General features: G+C 37.3%; 1 protein-coding gene across 2 annotated transcripts in view; it reads left to right on the forward strand.

The window, feature by feature from the left end:
- The first annotated feature begins 5089 nt into the window (after positions 1–5089).
- The window catches only part of NGFR (nerve growth factor receptor), a 515054-nt gene continuing 495173 nt past the window's right edge, over positions 5090–24970 (forward strand). The window contains exon 1 of one of the 2 annotated variants that reach the window (XM_044055065.1): positions 5090–5737. In XM_044055065.1, the coding sequence (XP_043911000.1) occupies positions 5678–5737 (60 nt within the window). In that variant the 5' untranslated portion in view covers positions 5090–5677. The remainder of the gene's footprint in view (positions 5738–24970) is intronic. The other variant, XM_044055064.1, reaches the window with a different exon arrangement.

Raw genomic sequence — 24970 nt, forward strand, 5'->3', positions numbered from 1 at the left:
TGAATGCTGCCGGTACTTCTAAAAGCCTTACCTGTTCTTCAAAGGGCCTTAAGCTCACCAAAATCAAAACCTCATACACATAACATATTATGTAAACCTTCAGACCTTCCCCTAACCATAGCAAATCTAATAAACATAATTACTCTATCATGGCAGTGCTGGGAATCCATAATAACAAAATGTATGGCACAAAACTGAACCAAGCAAGACTTGAATGCCCACAAGACAGACATTGTGACCTTCCAACCCCCAAAACATCCCAGTGACTGGTGACTCCACTATGTGTAAAACAGACACACACCTGAGTGGACTTTTCAAGGAGTTTGTAATAGTATCATGCCAAAAGCATAGCTATTTCCACTGTATTAAATGAATTAAGGTTAATAATGGCATGGTCATTGTTCATGCTAGAAAGAACATTCAAGGAAGGTCCATCCTCTTTGGTATTGAAGAGATAAGTTGTGGTTATGAAATATTCTAACACCCATCAGTCATCCTAGCTTGATATTCAAAAGATATACTGATATTATGAACTATCCTAAGAAGTATGGGAAGAACACATTTGCTTAGCTAAATCCTGCTATCACCTTAGAAGTCACACATCAAGATAAAACATGTTGGCATTCAGGCACTGGCTAAGTGCATATCAGTTCCTCTCCGATTGAGATGTGCAATCAACTAGAGTGTTTTGCACCTGTGCATTTCATCTCTCTCTGAGGAAAATACAGGTATTGAACAGGAAGTTAGCTGTCTCAAAATGCCTTTTCTAGTCATTTACAAATTCAAAATACACACACACTAAAACATAAGATAAAAAATCAGAAATGAATATAATTTTACTAGATGCCAGAAGTCTGAACAATATAATATGTAATGTATAAGTTTTCTTTTATTTGGAGGGTGCTGACATCTGTATCATTAATGAAACTTATTTCTAAGATTCAAAACATGCATATTTCACATTTCAGTGCATAACTCCTTTCCCTGTTACAAATCCAGAAGGACAGAAAATATTATATCAGTCTTTGAAAAATGTCATTTAAAAGTTGAAAGAGAAGAAAGCATCTCTGAACTAGAAATTCTTTACAGAATAATTAATATCAGTGACATCAAATACAATATTATAAAATCCTACCATATACTAGCTATGTCCACTACAAAACGTAAGGATTTCCACATGTATCCCCAGGATACAACAATTTATAAAGCTAAAGTTCAAATGGGGAAATTTAAATTCCCAAACACTGATTGAATGAACTATTCAACACCAGATAAATATGCTTAAATACTGACTACACATGTAAGCCAAAACAGTTTAGACAGAACAGTACGCTTCTGGTGCGTGGTTATAGCCTGTATAACTAACACAGATTATGATGCATTCTTATTTTAATAAGGAGCGAAATCCATCTTAATCGTAAATAAATTGTATTCATAAGAGGTATCAATAGATACTGTCTTCTTCTTCTTCTTTCTTTCGACTGCTCCAGTTAGGGGTCGCCACCACGGATCATCTGTTTCCATTTCTTCCTGTCCTCTGCATCTTGATCTGTCACACCAGCCACCTGCATGTCCTCTCTCTCCACATCCATGAACCTTATCTTAGGCCTTCCTCTTTGCCTGTTACCTGACAGCTTCATCCTTAGCATCTTTTTCCCAAAATACTTAGCATCCCTCCTCAGCACGTCCAAACCAACGTAATCTTGTGTCTCTGGCTTTGTCTCCAAACCTTCCACCCTGGGCTGACCCTCTAATATACTTATTCCTAATCCTGTCCATCCTCGTCACACCCAGTGCAAATCTTAACATCTTTAACTCTGCCACATCCAGCTCTAACTCCTGCCTTTTTGTCAATGCCACTGTCTCCAACCCATATAACATAGCTGGTCTCACTACCCTCTTGTAGACCTTCCCTTTCACTCTTACTGGTACTCGTCTGTCACAAATCACTCTTGACACTCTTCTCCACCCACTCCATCCTGCCTGTACTCTCTTCATCACCTCTCTTCCACACTCACTGTTACTCTGAACTATTGATCCCAAGTATTTAAACTCATCCACCTTCGCCACCTCTACTTCCTGCATCCTCACCATTCCTCTATCCTCCCTCTCATTCACACACATATATTCTGTCTTAGTCCTGCTGACTTTCATTCCTCTTCTCTCTAGAGCATATATCCACCTCTCCAGGGTCTCCTCCACCTGTTCCCTACTCTCACTACAGATCACAATGTCATCTGCAAACACCATAGTCCATGGGGACTCCTGTCTGATCTCGTCTCTGTGATATATTAAATTACATTTTTATGGAAAATGAGTGAAATACTCATTGACCAAAATAATTTTTTTGAGGATATTGTCAGTGAGTTATGACATCATTAACTTCAGCATTAATGAATGCGTGTCAGAAAGAGTTAATATTTATGCAACAGAGTTGTAAAAAGTTAGCCCTTTGGTGGAATTAAAAAATTGTGTTATGAAACTTAAAAAAGTGTGTCACTTAACTTTGAATAATTACGTTAGTCATAAAATAAGTCTAGAGTAAAACTGTATAGAAAAAAATATTTTATCTTATCAAATCCTTCTGATTTTACCACAAACTCAGCTTGATCTCAGGGGCAGAAAGCAATAATTAAGTATTCTTTAATTACAGCAGAAAACAAAAAGGGAAAACCTTATTAGCAGTAAGCCATTAATAAAAACCATGTGATCAGCCAGCCACAAAACACAGAGATTACATCTGTATTAAAAAACTGTGTAGACTTCACAATAAGCAAATATATGTCAGAGTATATAGAGACATAATAACTGGTACCACAAATAAAATAAAAAAACTAAGGTTCCATGAGAGTCATTTCCTAATAGAATCAAGGAAACCTAATTAAACCCATGTTAAACAAACTGTTACCATCCAGACACATCTATGCCCTATGTAGGCAGGAAGTAGTGGTACAAGTTTACACAGGCGGAGGGCCACTTTAGACACTAGCAACTTGGGACCCCCCTCAACCTGACCAATATTTACGTAAAATCACAGAGAGAAATAGTAATAATGGAGTTTCTCCAAAAAGACATGGATTTGACTTCTGTTAAATATAGAGCAATGTGGATTTTATGAGGAATTCTTGCCATTTAAATTTTCTGGTATTCATTAAAAAGCTATCAACAGCACATGATGAGCTAACAGTGCCCATTGCATATCTAGAACTTGTCAAAAAAATTGACAATCTTGTATTTAAGGGAATATTTGACAAATTAAAGAATTAAATGTCATTCCATATATAATTCAGTGAGTAAAACTCTGGTTAGGATAAAGAAAGCAAACTGTGTGTGGGCAGTAAATATCTACCTCAAATAGAATTACCACTGTTGTCCCACTGGGATATTTACTGGGACCACTATTTTGGGGTCAATCTTTGAGATATAAAACATGGAAATGGAGTTTGGATAATCAAATATTCTGGTAATTGCAAACTTGGTGTCATTTTCAGGTCAATAAAAATGCTGAAGTTCTCCAAAATGCTCTACACAACTACATACCTGTTGCAATACCAGTTAATTGACCTTTAAGGTAAATAATAACAGCAATCATAAAATGTATCAAAAAGAGTGTAAAGTATAAATTAAATGGTGAAATCTTCAAAATACACTATTGTTAGAGATCTATGGACAACAGTAGGCAACAATTAAACATTGATTTGTGTGTACCTACCAAAATCAGAAAATCATATTCTGCATACACCTTAACCTCTTAATGCAGGAAATCTGGACAAAGGCAAAACAATGTGTGTGTGTGGGGAGGGGGGACTAGGGCAAAAATTAGGGACATATTTTACTTATTGCTCTTATGATCTTAGAAAGTGGCCAGAATAACAGGGTTTGTGTTGGCATACATTTTCTGAAGGATAGCCAAACAGTGGTGTAAACTTTGGCTCTAGATGATTCTCACTGTTGAAGTGACACCCTGACCCCATGTGCAAAAATGGGAAAAAGAGGTTATGGATGGATGAATGGAATCTGAAAGTCAGTTATCTGTCATTATTAATGATTTCAATCATTGATAATTTGTCACATTTACAAGAAACAGACCAAAAATATGAGGCAAAAATCTGGACATTCTGCAAAAATCTGGAAAGTTGAGAGGTTTTTATTAAGGCCATCTAATTCTAAATTGCATGTCTAATCACTTCAGGAGATCAGTTGACTTTATACCTGGGAGGTGCATGATCCATTACTGAACCTTTCAAAAAGCCAGTGCAAGAACTTGAAGGATAAAACCATTTATTTCTATAAAAGTCCTAGAGCTCTTTCAAAGGGCTTCTGGAACCATTCCAACATTCTGCTTCTAGGTTACTAAGGAGTGTCCTCTGCCTGGTCTATATAATAGGCTGTCTGTTCTGGTTCTGTTCGAAAGTCAGTGCCTGCAAAGGGGGGGGGGCTTACGCCAGCTTGATTGAGGAACCTAATTTTAAAAATAGGTATCACAAGTGGAAAAAAGTGCCATAGACATTATGCAATAACTTGCAAGATTGCAAATTCACTACAAACAGATTGTTATTCATTACCTTAATTTTACATAAAAAAGATAAGAAAATATAAGAAAAAGAGGTTGGGTAGAAAAACAAGAGAAAATCAAAACAAGCACCCAGTCCCAACATTTCTTTAAAATTAATAGCAGGAGTCCTGCTATTTGAATATATGAAGTGTAAAAAAATGTACTAATAAGGGTTTGAATCTTTATTTACAGCTCGCCCTCAAAGATATTCAGTAATGAATGAAAACAATAAACAAATAAATAAATAAAAAGAATCATGAGAATGAAGGAAATGCCCGCTGACAACTGCAGTAAAGTACCGTCTGGAAATATTTATTATGTGAAACTGCAAACCAAAAATCAGAAAAGATGGAACTGATTTGTAGACAGTGCTGGTGCAATTAAACCAGCGGGACTAGTCCAGATGTCAGCCTGGTGTAAATCTGGTAGCATGCGGCATACAGCATAGGGAGTTATTGTGTTCCGTTTGTAACCGTGAAACTCGGTTATCACCCTAACGCATTCATACTGGTACCGTGGGCTTACGTCAAGTGAAATTTTACACATCTATTCTAGAAAAGAATAAAAAGGAAGGGGCATCCCGGAAGATCGGGGATACTTGGATGAAAAGGAAGACGGACACTGAATAGTACAGATGCAATAAAGGTAGTTTGATTTTGCAAACACTCACAAGCCGGGCTGGTGTGCGCACGCCTTCCTGTTTAGAGCACGGAACATTAATGCATAAGCCCGGTTGCCTGAGCACCATTCTCTACTAATTTTCGTTGCTCGCTGGTTTACAGTGAAAGAAACTCAAAAGAAGTAGAGGCGTGGAAGCTTATTTTCCCGTGGGCATTTTTTCGTAGGCTGCTTCAGTCAACCAACCAGCTAGTGGGAATTTAGATTCGCTTATTCAATGAAGGGCTGAGCCCAGACCCTGGAGGCAGAGCCTTGCCTAGTACTGCAGCATCAACACCCCTCTCTCTCTGCAAACACTGACACTAAGAGCTACAGAAGGGCAGAGACAACCTGAGATTCCAGGAAGCTGCAAAAGCTGGATGTGAGTACAAGACAGCAGCGGTTTATTTGATCCCCTACAACCTGCAGGCCGCCACTCAACCTCCATTTGACTGCTGAGACACAATGGGTTCGAACCCACGTTTCACTATGCAGCTACACTTGCTCCTCTTATTGTTAAACGTGGTAAGTAAAATAAAAAACTAAAAAAAAATGCTGCGGGTTGATACGGGGGGGCATCTCTTGCGCTGTTAAATTCAGGTGTGTAGGTTCAGCTGAGTGAGGTGGGACTGGGTCCCAGACACACTAAGGATAAGCCACTAATACTGAGAGCTTTGAAAAGCAAGTGAAATATGCTGAAGGCAGGCAAACTGACGTCTACATTCAAAGAAATGTATAGAGTGCATGACGTCTACGCTGTGCAAATGTATAGATACAGGAGAACTCATATCCGGATTATATGAAATTAGCAGAATGCATGAAAGGGGTGTGGATTTGACAGTTGGTATCAGGTATACAAAGTATCTGTATCCCGAGTCGTTACCATTATTGTCTCCTTTTATTAAAACATGGTCAGCTTTACTCAGAGATCTAAGGATGGATTATTTGCGAGTTGTTTGTCATATGAAATACACAAATCATTGCATGGGGAGGGGTGTCTGACAGTCTTCATTAAAAATAAATAAATAAAAAAGCGAGAGAGAGAGAAGAAAAAAATCACTGTTTCATGCACAGTGAAATTGTAGAGCATAAGTCTAGGGGTACTGGGCAAACTTTCTGTGGAATCGCTGCCTTGTGATGCATCCCAAAGGTAGCACTGGCTGAAAGTGTTGAATGGTAGTGTTCCCATGTTGTTTGCATAGGTACTAGTTGGACATTTGCATTTTTGCTGTTTGCTCCATTTGACAAATCATTTCGTTTGGGTTCTGGCTGTGGTCTGTGGAGACTGTTGCACATGGTTAACACCTGTGCAGCTGAACGAGGACCACTAGACCATTATATTTGGACACAATTCGTACAGCTAAGAATGCCTTATTAACATAGAAATTAAATTACTAGTCCATGCACATAGGCATCTCTTTATCTTCATCATAGCGTGATCTTTAACCGATTATTTACCCAGTAGTCTTGATCGAAAGTGTTTTACATCTGGCCACGAAAAAAGTTTATTTTGAAATATCTCTAGAGAGAGATTGTGTGTGTAAATTTTCTCTCTCTCTCGGTATACTAATGTTGGACAAAACAGATGAGGACTTTACATAGAGAGGGGCGTGTGTGTGTGTGTGTGTGTAAATTCGCATTTGTCAGTTCACGCTCCAAAATAATCCAGATTCCAGAATGAAGTTGTTTTTCTTGCTCAGCTCATTGAAGCTGCAAAGCTCGGGAGCCAATCGAAATAAATAAATAAATGGTAATAACGACTTGCACAAGGTAAAAGCTGCAGATATGCATGTTTGTTGCTGAAACCAGTACCAAACAAGTAACACTTTCGATCAATTCACTATCCAAAGTTGAGACTAGGTTCTATTTTGCAAATGTAGATTCAATTGCCAGATGTAAAACCTTGCAACATTCGAGCCTGGAAGCATAAAACTATCCGCTGGACTACTGGGTTGTGAGCATGGCGTTGCACTTCTAATCTCCGGTGTACCTGCAGAAATGTATTCCTCTCAACTGTACAGATGTTCGCAGGATGTCCATATTTTTGCCTCACACTTTTGGTCTGTTTCTAATAAAATTGTGCTTTTCTGGCAAATCGTTGGTAATTAATTGATGGTTGAAATCAGAAAATAATGACAGACATTTAAGTTTCAGACTTAATAACCTTCAGAACATTCATATTAATGCAACACCTGCTATTTTATCATCTTTCTAAGTTTGTAAGAGCAATATTTAAAGTGTCCCAATCCTCCCCCCCCCATTATTTATGGCTTTGTCCAGATGTTTTTGCTCTAAGAAGTTAAGAGGTATGTTTTTGTATTTGCACCAGTGCTTTAAATCCAAATCGTACCTTATTGCTTTAAGGAATTGGCTTACCTTGTGCTTTTAAAGAGGATACCTGTAACACCGTGACAGATAAATCCATGCTTGTGGTAATGTTAACACTTGTTTTTGAATATATTTACAATAATTATTCCCAACTGTAGAGGCACGATCAGTTTTGCTCGGAGAGGAAACCTTCTGTATAGTAGTCCCTGTTCTGTGCTTCATAAATGCTTATCAGCCCTCAAAATGTCTTTAATTCAAAAGTATTTTACAGATGTTTGGATTCAAATGTGTTAGTTTGTATGGTAGCAGTAGCCCCCCCCCCCCCGCGATTATGCTACATTTACTAAACAAAGTTACGTACAACACGAGCGATGTTGGGTATGATGCGAACTAATTTTTATTTTATGAACTAACTCTTGCATCCAATGCACGTGTAACATTCAACCCGCTGTATGCATCACGTATATAGCAATTCTACATAAGCAGCAGAAAACACTTTGGACTTACTGTGGTGTTCATTTGACATCCCATGCGCTTTTGTCACCCTCACCCCAAAGTTAACGTCAATCCACAGCTAGACAAGTCCCCTAAATGTTCTCACGTAACAATGTTTTGTGAGCTGATTGTAAAGAACTGAATCGTCAGGGTCTGGGTCATACCTCTCAACTATCCAATGTTTTGCGGATTTACCAGTTTTTTTGCCGGATATTTTTGCTCTGTTCTTCATAAAATGTGTGACTTTCTGGCAAATCAATGGCGATAGAAGTCACCAAATAATGACAAACATTTGCGTTTCAGGCTTCATATCCTTCAGAAATGCATGCTAACTTTCTAGGTTTAAAAGAGTAATATTTAACATCTGTCCCTATTTTTAGGTCCCCGATGTGTTTGGCTCTGTCCAGATAGGGTTGCCACCTTTTCAATGGCAGATTTTATAGGCCGACACATACCCACGGTCAGTAGTACAACTGAACTTTTTTATGCAACTATTACATTAAATATAGGAAATAATTTTGTCCTAAAATCTCAGGACATTTTGCCATTTTTTTTTTTTTTGTCACACAACACTGCGCAAAGTAGGACTGTCCCCAGTAAAAGTGGTGGTGGTGGTAACATGTCCAGATTTCTTGGGCTAAGAGGTTGAGCCGGGGTGCTTTAAGATGTAAGTGCACACCATGAAAAGCTTGCTGTTTTGCTGTTGTACACTAGAGACAGCAGTGGTCTCTGTGGGATGGAACACTAGCATTTCGGCGCTGGAAGGATAGTAGAAAATGCGCTCCCCACAGCCCAACTCCAATCCTACACAATGCTCGCCTACATTCGTTCACTATGACTGATAATTGGGTGGTTGCCTCACTGTGACGTCATTTATTAGGGAGGCTAGCCCCGAGGTCGGAAGCAGATAACGTTTCGCGCTTCAGTAGGCAGCTGCTGTGTTGTGGAAATGTTGGTCATTCCTTTATTCATTCATTCACTCTTCTGTTACCCGCTTTTTCCAGTTCAGGGTGGTGCGGGTGTCAGTGCCCGTCCTGGCACTTCGTGGGTGTTAGGCACCGAAGCTAATTCCGGATAAGACACTTGTGTATTATGAGGCACGTGGGACCCGCGCACCAGCACGCAGAAAGACACACACCCTCACACGCGGCAGATGCTGCAGACGGAAAATCGCCAGGTTACCCGGCAAGTGCGCTAGCAGCGCTGCGTCGGAGGAAAGCGGATCGCAAATAAACTATGCTTTTCATCTGTGGGGTTATACCTCTCAGCAACTCAGGGACAAATCCAGAAAGAATCAGGGATACTTAGCACTTAACTGGAGACATTGACAAAATAAGAGAATGCAATACATTATACATTTTCTGAAGAAAAAGACGTATATAACATCAATTTGTGTCAGTGTGATTCACCACCTTTTCTCTAAAAGTCACCATTTTCAGTAGTGACAGTTGAGGAGCCTAAATGCAGATACCCCGCAGAAAGTGAAATGGGGAGTAAGGAGGTGTGATACATGCTGTTTACATGGAAGAGTACATCAGTGGTGTGCTGTCATTAACTGGGAATCTGTAACTGTATATCTAGGGCTTTGTAGGAATGCTATCATTTGAGTTGGGAAGTGCCTGCATTTTTGGCATGTGTGCTTGGAAGACAGTAACTGCATTCCTGATCACGATGTGACTGCGTTTTGTACATTATCAAAGTTGTCAACCTTCCAGCTCAAAAATGCCAAACACTCTTGTATATATTACTTTATATCAAAAATAGCTTCATAATGTGGAACAAAGATATCTTCGTGTTTTCGATTTGTTCCGCATAAAATGCATGTTTTTTCTGGTAAATCACTGAGGATTAAAGTCACAAACGTATGACAGACATGTAAGTTTCATACTTCAAAAGAATAAAACAATGTATGATATAACAAAATTTGCGAGTCTATCAACTTTCTAAGTCTGAAAGTTCAGTATTTAAAATGTGTCCCTATTTTTCATCCTTCGTCACCCCATTGTTGCGCTAAGAGGTTGAGAAATATGAAACATCTCGCTAATAACTTCAAATAGAAAGGACACCGAATGGTTGAATCATATACTTTATAAACATTTCTTTTCACCAATTAATATGATTAAGTATTATTTACATTGGATTTCGGTTAAAATGTTAACACTGAATGTGTGACAGACACTTTCAGTGGGGTTCTATGAGAAGCTTGGGCTTGTTAAGAATCTAAACGAGGAATGTTCTTCATAATGATTTACAGATTTATGCACATTATAACTGATTATACAGCACTGGCATTCTGATATAGAGTTGTCCAAGGTGCTAGCATCTGTGTGAAAAAGAAATGATACACCTTTGTCCACACGCACTGAAGACTGCAGGGAATGCAATAGTTTTCAAGACTGAAAAGAAGCAGCCCTATTACTTCAGTCTGTCACCCTTTCCATATGCTCCTTGTATCCTGAGTAGAGAGACATTCATCTAATGTCCTACAGTTGGTGCACTGCCCCTTGTTAGAAGGATCTTTTTCACTGTATTTTTTTCTTTTACATTTTTTGAAAAAGACTATCAGATTGTTTATGCAAATGATCCTCGTAACATGACTCAAAGTTGGCTCTTTTTGTTCTAACCTTGGAAAAACCTATTGCTATTACAGTTAATATTTTTTATTTCCAAATAAATGTTATTGATTGCTGCTAAGAATAAAGTGTGGAAGTTTACATAGTATACCTAATACGCACAGAGCAGTTCCATAAAGTATCTCCATCTCAGGCACTGTCATGGCTTATACAGTCAAGTGAAATTAACGCACCAAAACATACCCCTCATCTGTACAGATTTTCACACAATGTTCATGTTTTCGCCTCATATTTTGGGTCCATTTTTCATAAAATTATGTTTTTTGTTCTGGCAAATCATTGAGAAAGAAAATAATGGCAGACATCTGAGTTTCAGCCTTCACACCCTTCAGAAATTCATGCTAATAAGAAACCTATTGTTCTATCAATTTTCCAGGTTTGTAACGGCAATATTTAAAAAGTGTCCCATCCCTGTTTTGGGGCTTTTGTCCCCTATTACTGATGGTTTGTCCAGATTTCTTGCTCTAAGAGGTTGAGAGGAACGCATCTAAACTTAACCTCCACTGCAACCCATATAAAATCTTGATATAGGAGAAACATATATTCTGTCAGTTTCATGCCAAGACCTTCTGAAATATTAAACATTTACTATCCTACTAGAGATACAGAAATTTTAATAGTGATAGCTCTCACTGTAGATCTAGTTTACCAGTATTAGTAATTAATTATATGCATTTTATATTGCTGCTGTATACAGGTATCTCTGAACCTCCTATCTCAATGGCTGTGCATAGATAATTATGAAGTTTTGTTTTGATTAACAAACTTTATGTTTTACTTCTGGAAAAATGTATTCATTCCCACCTTCTTCACCATCTGACTCACAACTGCATCCTCTCCCCCACCCAATACAGATTTAGGCCAGGACATAGTACCACCACTGCCCTCATATCCTTTATGGACACTGTCAACCAAGCCTATGACGCTGGTAAAAATTGTGCCTTCACTATTTCTTGATCTTTCTAAAGCTTTTGATACTATACCCCATTCTCTCCTTCTACAAAACTCTAACATAGGTACTCAACTCAAACTCTAAACTGGTTTACTAATTACCTCACTAACAGGCAACAATCAACTGAATGGCAGAACTCTTACTCCCCTTTCCTAAACACCATCGATGGTGTTCCTCAAGGCTCCATTTTAGGCCCACTTCTGTTTAGTATAGTTATCAATAACTTCCACACCATGCTCTTTCAAGGCTCAGTCATCCAGTATGCAGATGACTCCACTATCATCTGTACTGCAAACAACTCCTCAGAACTACACCAATTCGCCCAAAATGCCCTCACCTCCACCGAAATTTGGATGTCTAATAATCGTCTTGCCCTGAACCCCAACAAAACCAAATTAGTAATCCTTGCCCCTAAAAAGTTATCCACACCCCTACAAAAAGAGAGCTTCACCATTCAATCCCTAAATGGTACCACCATCAACATTGTACCTAGCACAAAACTCCTAGGTGTCATCATAGATGCAAACCTCATGTTCAACCTGCACATCCAGTTCAATGTCAAGAAGACATCAAAACCTTGACACTGTCTACCAACACAAACATCTACTCAGTGCATCAGCCCGACTTTCTCTTGCCTCTTGCTTTCTATCACCCTCTCATTTATATGGTGCCCCCCTCCACCAACATTCAGTCCTCTCTAAAGTCCAAACTAGACTCATGCTACAACAACATTGCTAAGTTTGTAACTAGTGTCTCCTACTCATCCCACCACTGCTTACCATTACACAACCTAAAATGGCTTGAACTCCCCAACTATCTCACCTTTACTCAACCAACTACAGTTCACAAACTCATTCATAATCCATTCATGTGCCCTGCTCTATCTTCTATACTTACTTTATACCATCCTAACAGACCACTCAGATCCAACAATCAACTGCTCGTAAATGTAGAAAAAAAAACTAAACTTTCGGCTGTCCAGATTCTTTACTCCTTTACCATCCAAAACTGTGGAACTCCCTCCCCCCAACACTTAGATCCGCCCACTCGGTAACCCTCTTCAAGACATCTCTGAAACAACACCTCTCCTCATCTTGGCTGTGCCCATGTGCTAACACCACATGTCATATAACCTAACTTCAACCATCACAACTATTCTCATTCCCACTCTACTACTCGGGTATCCTTTAACGTCCACCTGTCGTTTTACTTACTTTGCCTCTCCATCCTGTCCACTTCCCTCTTCTGCTAACCCTCATTGTCCTACCATTGATCCCTCCTGTCTACTTCCTTGTCTTTCTAACCCTTAAAGACCTACCATTGAACCAGGCGAGACATTCAGGTAGTCTCACAGCCTACCTTAATATCATACCACCACTTATGTCTGCAACAATATCCACTGACTTTGCTGATTCCTTTAACAGGACACATGTAGCCTATTGCTCAGCTATTACACATCCTAAACATGTGAAAAGTTTAAGTACCTAGTCTCTAATTCCTATATCTGCTTTGCACCCACTGCATGAAGTGTCCTATATAAATGTTGCTAGCTGAAAACTACTCGTATGGAATGTTCTCATGTATATACTCTGTATTGCTTGTATAATATCTTTGATTTCAGATTGATTACTTATGTACTGTTTTTTCACCAGTTGTATAAGCTGCCAATAATATGTACTAAATGTGTTTGTTAATGTAAATTCTGTATTGTATGTGAAATGTCTTATATGTGCGTTTCTCCCCAGGACTCCACTGGTACTTCTGGCCCAGCTGGACCACCCCGGTAAACAAATGCAAATAAATAAATAAGCAAATGCAAATAAATAAATAATTAATTTGTAAACTGATATTCAGAATTTACCTTCATATTAACTACAGCTAGTATCAACCAAGAAACTGGTAATTGAGTGAAAAACTTGAAAAGAAAAATTGGGTACCTTATAGGAGAAGTAAGTGAAAAAGAGTGCATAATGGTGTTAGCAGATGAGTTGTATTAAATGTCACTAAAAGACAGGGGTAAAGAAGGGCCCACAAAGATCTAATAAAGGCAATGTAATAAGGACATGGATTTTGTCATGGTCAGTAAGATCACAATACATAATTAAATAAATAAATATGATTCAAGCTTTGTATTTACATTATCATTCAGATTCTGCCGACTTGGCTCTGGTGACAAATTCTAAGAGCATGGATCCATATTAACAAACTGTAAGGATGCAGTTTCATTTTCTGGTCATAATGGCATATGATCATCCTCTTGAGATTATCTAGTATTTAATGTATCACTGGTGAAGAACATAATTAGCTCTATATGTTGAATGATTGTACATTGTGGCTCCTCAACTTGGTCTGACAGTGTCTATTAAAAGTGATTTACTTCTTCTCTGAAGTAACTAACACTTGTTTTGCTGAGTGATTCCTCACATTAGGCAGAATTACCCCCTTTTCCACTGCTATGCTTACGACTGCAAATGGGTAATTTATTTCCGCTATGGCACTGGTTAGACTCACAGTTGATAGGTTTTCTCTGGTAGTCCTACATCATGCATTTCCTGAATGTCACTAACAGTATGTTAGTAGTTGTTGTCTACTCTGTGTGTGTGTGTTAGGAATTTATTTGGTTTTATTGCTACACTTTACTCTCTGTAGTTGTAGTCAGATCATTTTTCCTTTACTGATGGTTTGCATGAAGACAGCGAATATCACTGCTGTTTCAAAGGTGAATTTTTTTCCCTCTGATCAGGCATCACAATGTGATGAGCACTTCCACATCATATTTATTCCACAGGGAATAAATATTTCAGTATTTCAATTCTAGCATTGTGGCAAAGCTATTCTTCAGCATCCATGAACTGTGTGTCAATTGTCTTGTGTGTGTTTTGGGTTTTTGTTATTACGACTGGTGTTGGACGAGGTAATCATATGACTTTACTGTATGTGAGAGCTAATTCTACGTGGAAATGCTTTCTATATAATTAATTACATTTTAGCTTTTTTAATGTGCATGTCAGCCCCTCATTTTGCTTTAACCAGTATGTAACTTAAAAATTGTAGTTCTAGTGAATTATCTTACCTAAATTTCCCCACTCCTTATTAACTTGCTAGTTTTTATGTTTGCATTACTTTTGTGACATTTTATTTCTGTCCTGAACTTCCCTGTTATGGTTGAAGGCTGCCTGGGACAGAGAAACCAAAAGCTGGTACAGAGCTTAGCTGTAACAGCTGAACAGACTACATAGTTTTTCTATCAGCATTTTCATATATTCAAGTCTTTATTTATGTGGGCATATTCACTTGGGGTATGTACATCATCAACTGAAAAATGAAAGTTTGCATGGTTTAAACTTAAAAAATCGGATCAACAAGTAAAACAAATTAAATAAGAGGTTTGAGAGGGCTTTTCTTATCACTTTAGGCATGCTCATTTTGAAGTATTCACAGCTGACAACTAATATTTCATTTTGTTAAAAATCACATTATTTTAAAGTTTATTAACTCCAGAATAACTTACAATTGATCTCAGGGCTGTCCCAGCAGGCTTATGTGTGAGTACGTCCTTTAGGTAAAAACCTTCAATGTTAGTACAGGTTTTTTATTCAGAATTAAGTCTTTTTTGCCTACCAGGATCGATATCTATACCTTTGTGTTTAGAAACAACTTTTCTGAACTTGGGCTGGGGTTTTCTGTGTCTGTTTGTGTGTATGTGCGTGTTGGAGGGCCTTGTGGAGCTCAAATAACAGGGGCCAACTTGTGGTACCAGTGATGAATTAGATGTTATCATTATTCCACTTAAATGTAGCATGTTAATTACTTTTTTTAATGCGTAAATCTCAGTTGCACCAGAGATAAAATTATCATTATTGATTAGCTAATAGAGGAAAGAAAGGAGTTTCTAGAAAGATATTTACTTCTGCATTATTGACTACTCTAAAAAAAACTTTCATGGTGTGAACCATAAGAAACTGTGGCTAGTTCTTTGAGAAAGGGAATACTGGGTCGTCTTGTTTGACTCCTGAAAAGTCTGTGTACTGAACAAGAAGCAACAGTTAGAACCCAATATGGAATAACTGATGGGTCACAACAGGGAAAGGAGAATGAGAAGGTGGTAGATTGTCACCCTACATATTTAAACTGTTATGAATTTTACGTCACCATGCTTATTTAATCTGCTAAGAATTGCAGTGTCACCCTACTTATTTAAACTAAGAATTCCATGTCACCCTACTTATTTAAACTGCTAAGGATTCCATGTCACCCTACTTATTTAAACTGCTAAGAATTCCATGTCACCCTACATATTTAAACTGCTAAGAATTCCATGCCACCCTACTTATTTAAGCTGCTAAGAATTCCATGTCACCCTACTTATTTAAGCTGCTAAGAATTCCATGTCACTCTACTTAAACTGCTAAGAATTCCATGTCACCCTACATATTTAAACTGCTAAGAATTCCATGTCACCATACTTATTTAAACTGCTAAGGATTCCATGTCACCCTTGTTTTGTCTTTTGGCTTTTCCTGGTTAGGGGTCACCACAGCGGAACTCCGGTCCGCTAATGAATGGCAGTAGATTTTTCACGAACGCTGAGGTGCCAGCTTGACATTCAACCTTCAATGAAGGCACGCCCATTATGCATGTCTTTCAAATGCCCACCCAACCACGGGGAGGACATGCAGACTCCACACAGAAGGCACTCCCCGCACTCCAGCCGAGAATCGAACGGGAAAACCTCTTGCTGTGTGGCAACAATGCTACTGCTGATTCCATGTCACCCTACTTATTTAAATTGCTAAGAATTCCATCTTACCCTACTTATTTAAGCTGCCTAAGGATTCCATGTCACCCTGCTTATTTAAATTGCTAAGAATTCCATGTTACCCTACTTATTTAAACTGCTAAGAATTTCATTAACTGCAAGAAGATCAAATCAGCCAATACTTAAGGAAATAAACTGAGATTTTTCACTGAACAGTCTAAATTCAACTACTTTGGCCACATAATGCAAAGACAGAATTCACTAGAGAATACATTGATGGTGGGAAAAACTGAAGGTAAAAGTATTATTGGGTGTTAGAAGTTAAGCTGGCTGGACAACATTACTGAAGTAATGAATATGAATTTGCATGAAGTTAAAGAAGCAATCGTTGACTTACAGGTCTGGTGTGCTAAAGTCCTTGAGGTCACAAAGAACTGGACTGGACAAAATAACTAAATAACAACAACAGCAGTAAACCTTCAGCTATCCAGGACTGTTTATTAAGAATTGGATAAACAGTACAAATGCAAGTGTCTGCAAAAGCGTAACTGAAAGGGTTTGACCTGGAAATTGCCAGATATCCAGACATATTAATGTATACTGAGAGGTAACAGTAACAGTAGAGTTTGATAGTGAGCTGGAACAGAGTAAAGTAAATGCATTATATTAGTGTTGTGAAATGGTAGATCTTGATTTAATCGGCTATTTCCAATGAGTGTCCTAAATGTATAATCCGGTACTGAATATTACCTCTGTCTACTGCATACTTTTCAGTTAATTACCTTGCTTGTACATTTCCTAGTCTCACTTTTATCACTCTCTGTATGTTGCTGAAGTTTTACAGAGTATAACCTGATCTGGAATATTGAATATATACTGGAATTTAATGGACTGCTGTCATTTATTCTTTTTATTTCTTCATTTTGTTTTTGTATTTATACTCATTTCTGTGCTGTAATCATGTTTGTGATTTATCTGGAGCTTTTCTCCTTAAGCTCCCACTGACAACAGTATGCAAATGTAATTTAGTAGTATTGATTACCTTGTACTCACAGGCTGGGCACTTGTAGATGCTAAGTTTGTGACTTGTAGATGCTAGCTTTTTGGTTCATGACAAAATAGTTGAGTGTCCTACCTCTCACACCCAGATTTTGACATGTAGGGGTTGTCCTAGGTATTCGTTAGAAGTAACCTTTAAGAATGAATGTGTATGATTGCTTGAACCAGATATATAGTGGTTAGAGTATCCAATGGTATAGGTAAAGGAAATGACAAACAGATCATTGAATCTTACAACAGAATATGCCTTGTCTGTCTGTCTGTCTGTCTGTTTATAAGTCTGGAGAATGACTGCTCAAAATCTGGATTAAGTACTATATTGTCTCACACTGATGATGTAACTGTTAACACATTGCCTGAGAAGAACTAACTATATAATGACAGAAAACAAGTACACTCAGGGAACCTTTGATAGTACAAGCTTTGTAAAATATTCTTTGATCAGCTGAAGTGTTAAAATGCATAAAATGAAAAAAAAAAAACAGATTGATGTTTTCTGACTTGCAGAAGAGGCAGAAAGTAAACCTATAATATGTGATGTTTGTCTATAAAATCTTAAGGCACTGTGATCTTCTATTCCAGTGTTCATGACCATTCACTAAAAAGCATTAGAAATAAAATGGAAAGGTACGGTGGGATAGATTGCAGAAATGAAATGTTACACTCCCAAAGTAGCTGTTATAGATGAGGAGTTTGAGAAGTGAATGTCAGCCTGGGTTGTGGAAGCAAACAACTAAGTAGTTTTTTATGGGGGTAGGTTTGTTTTTTTCGGGGGGGTAAGTTTTACATATGAATTTATTGTCTGTACTGTTAGCATCAAGTTTTATTTCAGTCTTAGTTGCTCATCATCTGATCTATCACTGTTTTGGTACCTCTGCTACATTAAACTTTACTCAATAACTGCATTTTGACTTGTGTTACACATTCTGTATTCTGCCACATATTTCATGTTTAACATCTCTGGTCTGCTGTAGATATTTGTATATACCACCACAGCACTGACTCCACTCACGTGTTACCAAACATTAAATAATTATATATGGATCTTAACGTACAGAGATAATGAACTATCATATTGTCTGCCATTAAGACCTTAAAGTTTTTTATGCTCACGCCAAAGCACACTAGTTCAATACTAATGAGGGGAAATATTGGAGACATGAAAGACCTTCTTTCGGAGGGTAACAAAGACTGCATGCATTCACCATAGGAACTGGTCAGTGCAGAAGTTGTTGCTGGTGTAAAATATGGAAGATTAATATAGTGGGAAATTGGTTTATTTTACTTATTGGTAGGTCACGGTAGACTTATGACTCCTTATACAAAGTAGAAACAAGGTACTCTTTATACCGTTGAGGGGGAAACATGACTAGCATACAAGCAAAGCTCATCTTTAGGTGGTGTAGGATCTTTCAACAGCTACTTGAATTATTACAAGGTTTAGGCTTTAAGTAAAAAATCTCATCCATAGGACGTTAACTCTAAAGTGTAGTATACCCTTTTATGGTTTCCATGAAAGGGGGAAGCAGGGATAGAATAATAAAGATCTTTAACCTCACTGATACTTGGTATGATTCTGACTTCTGGATATTGGCTGTTTTTGAAACAGTCTGGAGAGTGATAGCCTGGTATTTACCTCCGAACCATTGCTAAGTAATGATTCCAAACACTTGTTGAAAGACTAGAACCCACAGCCTTCTGATTTTTCAGGCATTGGATGTGAGTGTTCTACATGCTAGGCCACTAGTGTATTTGAATGATAGAGAAATTAGATAATATTAATGGTACAGATGGGGCAGTGACACTGATTTACAAGCTGTAGGCACTGGACTGCACTGGAGTTGTACCACAAGAACATTTAATTTCTGTGTATGCACTTTAGTTTACTAAGCAAGAACTAATGTGTCATATTTTCATAGATGACTTGGACATCTGATGTGGTTAACAAGTAATTTGTCCTGACCCATGTGGTTTGCAGGTAAAAAACTGACAGAACTGTACCTAGGTTTATAGAATGAAACTTATTAAGAGCTCCTGTCTTTAACCTTCTATGCAGTACTGCTCAAAAAACAAACTTGGTAGATCTGGAGTCAGGCTTTCCTATTTCTCAGAGTAGGACTACTGCTGGCTATGTTGTTTGTAAGTGAGTCACATAATATTTCAGTTCAAAGCTTGTAAGTTTAGGTTTTCAACATTTTTCCTTCACTGAATTTTTTTCACAGATGCTATGTATTTTGTTTGGGAATAAGAGTCAGAGGAAAGGGAAAGGATGAGAGAGAGATTTATTTTTGCTTTATACCGTTTCCTTTTTCTGCCACTTTATAATATAAAAGCTGCTGATTTGGCATAGTGGTATGTTGCTCTGACTGTAGTGCACAGGGTCCTGGGTTCAAGACTTGGCAGTGAAATGTATGGTGATCTATAAAGAAATCAGGAGCATGGTTCCCACATTTTGGGTGTGAGGTACTTGCTCCCATATTTGTAGTGACATTTTGAGGGTGTGATAAAAACTCATTAAGTAATTTATTTGTAAGTATGTGTTTGTCACCAAAGCAAGACACAATTAATCATTGTAAATCATTTCACATGTTATGATGTTATCTTCTCAGCTAATATGTCAAAGATTAGGGACTTTGTTGTGAACAACCAGTATAAAAAGTAGCCTCCAATGAAGGTAAGTGCAGTACACCACCACAAATGCCCTTACCTCTGGGATACTGGCTTTACACAGTTATTTAAAGGCATGTACAGCATCTCAGTGTAAATATGTACACTACCATAAATATATATAGCATACAGGTACTCATCCTTTGCTAACTATATCATGTTACTAACTGTATCACCAATTATAACTACCTCTGGATTTATTAATATGTATTGTATGTATGTGTGCTTCTCTGTTATTATATGCATGTATTTTTCTGACAAATTTTATACCTAGGTTATAACTGACAGTTCACTTAACTGGCAAACAAATTGTCAAATAAATAAATAAATAAATAAATAAAATTGACATAACACAGAAAACAGTAGCCAGACTTGATAAGAAACAGCTAAGTTTCCAGCCAATTAGTCAAATTGAAACAAATGACTAGTAAATGGAAAGTTGTACAACTGCAATGTGCATTGCCTGGCTAAATTGTACTTTAACCCTTTTGTGGAGAAATAAGTTTTGTAATTAACTCAACTATTTGGCATATAAGTCAGCATCCTATGTGCTTTCATTTAGGTAAAAAATAAAGCTGGAAGCTGGATTAAAACAATTGCATGTATCTTACTTTACCAAGAGTATTTCCTAAAATGCTTTGTAAAACAGTGCTCAACATAATGGTAGAATGTTGACAGAATATATCTTACTAGCAAATTCCAGAGGTATGGTATTATTGTTGTATAATTTATTATTTGTTAACCACAAGGGCAATGGCAGATGAAGTGCATATAGATAGTTGTAAGCAAACAACATACATGTTTTCGGTACCAGTGAGGAAAGTGGAATAATTAGAAAAAGTCCACGCAGAGCCTGGACTAATGTGCAAACTCCTTGCAGTAATCAGAAATTATAATAAAACTCTAAACTGCAGACAGAGAAACAGAAGCCTTTATCAATGAGCCAGTCACATCACCCCACATGTAAATGCTATATGTACAAGCACAAGCAGGCATGTTATGCACAAAATAATATAGTTCTTCTTTTTTTGCAAGTACCTTTCATTAATTGAAGAGACTTTAGCCAAAATATTTGAAATAATATAATTCATTCTTTGAATATTGCAAGATATTTGACTTTGAAGTAATTTTTATTGTATTATTGGTAAAAATATTTCTATAAATCATACAATTCTTCAAACCGATAGACTACCCATCAGTTTTAATATGGTATGCAATCCCCATTAACATTTAATCTTTAGAACACAGGAAGATAAACTACATCTGGCATTTATTTGTTTTAGTACTGTAAAAATTCTTATATGGAGAAGTTGATTCTTTTGTGATCTGGACTGGTTTCCTGCTGACTACCTCAGAGGCTTAGCTTCAGACCCCCAATCTCCTTTGAAGATAACAAACTAGCTAGGCATGTTTTTTTCATCTAGCCTCTAGCCTTCTTCCAGCACCTGGGCCCTTGCATGCCTTAGCCTGAGTCCCATGCACCCTGGACCTTTACATGCCTTGGCCTGAGTCACATGCACCCTGGACCTTTACATGCCTTGGCCTGAGTCACATGCACCCTGGACCTTTACATGCCTTGGCCTGAGTCACATTTTTTATGAAATTTTCAGGGCTGTTTACTGGAACAAGTACAAATATAAATATGTAAAACCTTTATTATCATAATGATTTGTGCTGATAATATCTTGTGCAGCTAAGACTGCATCCAGGATGACAGTAAGGAAATGAACTCCCACAGCCGTAGCAGCTGTTATGTTTGAAGGTGTTTTGTCTCAGCATTTGCTCATCTTTGGTTTCTCTTCTCATCTTATTACCGTCCCTGCCATTCTGCATGTACTTTGGTCTTAACTGAATAGATTCCTGGCAATTTTATTTATTATTACGATTGTTTAGTTCTGAGCTATCTATATGCAGAACACAAATTTTGACAGCCTGTGTAAAGAAAAGAGCACCGATATTTTAAATTTCTGATTCTAATTACATTCTATAACCATTAAAATTGTAATGACTGTGACACTGCATGATTATTTTAGGCATAATGACATATGCCTCATCCACATTTTGCAGAATATTTATTTAAAAATACACTGGATCTGGGATGTAGTTTGTTTTCTGCGCCTATACGGAGGTATCATAAGCAAAATATTAATGTATAAACATGTAAGCTTTGATGTCAGCTGAGAACTAGTAGACCTGCCCTGTCAGTTCATTCCTCTAACTGCATTACAGTCAACAGAACTTGAGTCTTTCCTGGATTAGCTCTTCTTTCTAATTAACGCACTCCCTTATGCTTAACTCATTAGTCTGGGCCCTTTTCTCTGCCATGTTTGCATCTATTTTCTTTAGTATGTGTTAACTCGTGCATTTACCAATTAACTGTCCTCCTTCCCATCTTCTGGTCAAAACTCTTTATCCATGCATCTCTTAATTTATTGAATTATGTTGCCATTTTCATATTCTGTGTTACTACTTGGGAGATATTTGAATGTTTCTGTCCTTCCCCAGCATTTCAATTCACCTCTTGGGCATGCATAGTACAAGCTGGCTAGAGCATGTGGTGAATGTTTTAGCTCAGCCCTTGCAAAATATTTTGTCTTGTTTGGACAGCCTCACCCTTTCCTCTGTCTTTACTAGAACTATGGGCTCTGAGAATAACTGTAGTAATGCAGAAGACATTGTATTAACAACTTGCTTGCAGAACTAACACCTCCTTTTTGTACTGGATACACCTCTTTTCATGCCAGCTTGCCTTTTTCAGCTGTTTATATCATCTGCTCATTTTGATATCAAGTTGACATCCTAGGTGTTGTGACAGTATGTTCACTCACAGGTCATACATCTAGAAATTCATAACAACAAATCTGCTTTTAATATGGATTTTGATGTTTGCACAAGCATCATTAGGCATTATTTAAAGAAGAGATAACACTGTGGCTAACTGGTGTTATTATTTTCCTGTTCACAGAATTGAATTTCCCTTTATTAACAGCTGTTTTATGCAACATGTGTTTGTTTGTTTATTTCTTCATTGGCATTTCTCAAATTGTTAGCTTATAGTGGTACAGATCACAACCATTTTAGACATGACCTAGTATGCTACAAAATTATAACAGAGACATTTTTGCCCCCACCAAAAAGACACAAGAAGTGAAAAAAGCTTAACATAATAGTAGCAGGAGTAATAATCTCTTTGTTTTGTGTGTGTTGCAGTGTCAGGAATATATTAATGTACTGATTTGTAAGTCTTTCACAGTACTATCATGTGACACACATATATATATATATATATATATATATATATATATATATATATATATATATATTTATGTGTATTATATGCAGTTGCTGATGTGTTAATTTATGTACTGTGTGATAAATGGTAAGGCACTGTGTTGTTATCCCAGCTAAGTAATTATTTTATTCCACTGCCTGCCCACTGACATCTCATGGAAGCTTAGAGTGAAGAGGTTAAAAAAAATCACACACTTTCCACTTGCTAAAGGCACTCACATTATTTTGTTCAGTACAGATGTATCAGCAGAACCTGTGGCTCCACTTATTAAAACATCAATCTCGCAAATTCTGTTTATTTAATTATGTATTTATTTATTTATTTATTTATTTATTCTTCATTTATTGGATACATGCACTGAGCATAAAATGGCTTTTTGAAGAACAATCACATAGATGACAGGAACAATTGCAGCATTTAAAATGTGCAGTGCATTAATGTAATTTAGAAGGCCAGATAAAGCTAGAAGAATGCAAATAGCATATAATTCAAAACAAGGATACCTGTGAGTAAAATAGAGGCCCATGTCATTCATCACTTCCTATTTGCATTTCTAAGTACTGTAAAAAAACTGTTGTAAGTAAGTCATACACAGAAAGTGGTGGGATCCATGAGAGGGCAGAGAGTGAAACATTGAACTGTGATTAGTCGATGCTGACTTTTAAACTCTTACACTGAGGAGAAGTTACTAGATCTAAGTAAAGGTGCAGCTATGATAGTTTTTTATGTGCCCTGCCATGTTAGTTAAAACAGTCGCTATCCATATATATATATATATATATATATATATATATATATATATATATATATATATATATATATATATATATATATATATATATATATATGTATATATGTGTGTGTGTATATATACATATACATATCTTACACAGGCCCACAAGATCAACTTCCTCATCAACCCCATCCAGACTTATCCCCCACAGAAGCAGGTACCAAATTTAACACTTTCATCTATGACATCATAACCACTCTTTCCTTCAGCTCTCTCCAACCATTTAATCAACCATAAAACTCTACTAGCTGTAGCATCTCTGCCTTTAATCTCCAACCTGTCTCCATGTCATATGTTAGACAGCTACTAAAGAAACTGAAATCCTGTTCTCCTTCTGCTGATCTCATCAACAGATGTGTTCAAGACACTCATGTTCCTGCCCTTTTGAAAAAAATTCTTTATTATTCCTTCCAGTAAAGAGGTAATGCTTCTGAAATCTCTAACTTTAGGACAATTGCCATTCTGTACCCCCTTTCTAAGATTCTGGAAAAGTACATTCATAAGCAACTTCTTCAGTACCTCTTATAAGATGGTTTCTGACCAGGCCATTGCACCACTACAGCTCTCTTCAACTTTTCTGACACCACTAATAAGGCTAGAGACCAAGGAAAGTCTATCTCTTCTTTTTTTTCTAGATCTCTCAAAAGCCTTTGACACAGTGTCATGAGAGAAACTTCTAACTTAGATATCCTCCCTAGGCCTTTCCAAACCAAATTGTTTGTTATTGTCTATCTACCTAGCTGAATGATATCAGTCTGTCAAATGGTTCTCTTGTCTCTC

This window comes from Protopterus annectens, chromosome 13.part0, assembly GCF_019279795.1.
Source record: "Protopterus annectens isolate FY-2018-M chromosome 13.part0, PAN1.0, whole genome shotgun sequence".
NCBI lineage: Eukaryota > Metazoa > Chordata > Ceratodontiformes > Protopteridae > Protopterus > Protopterus annectens.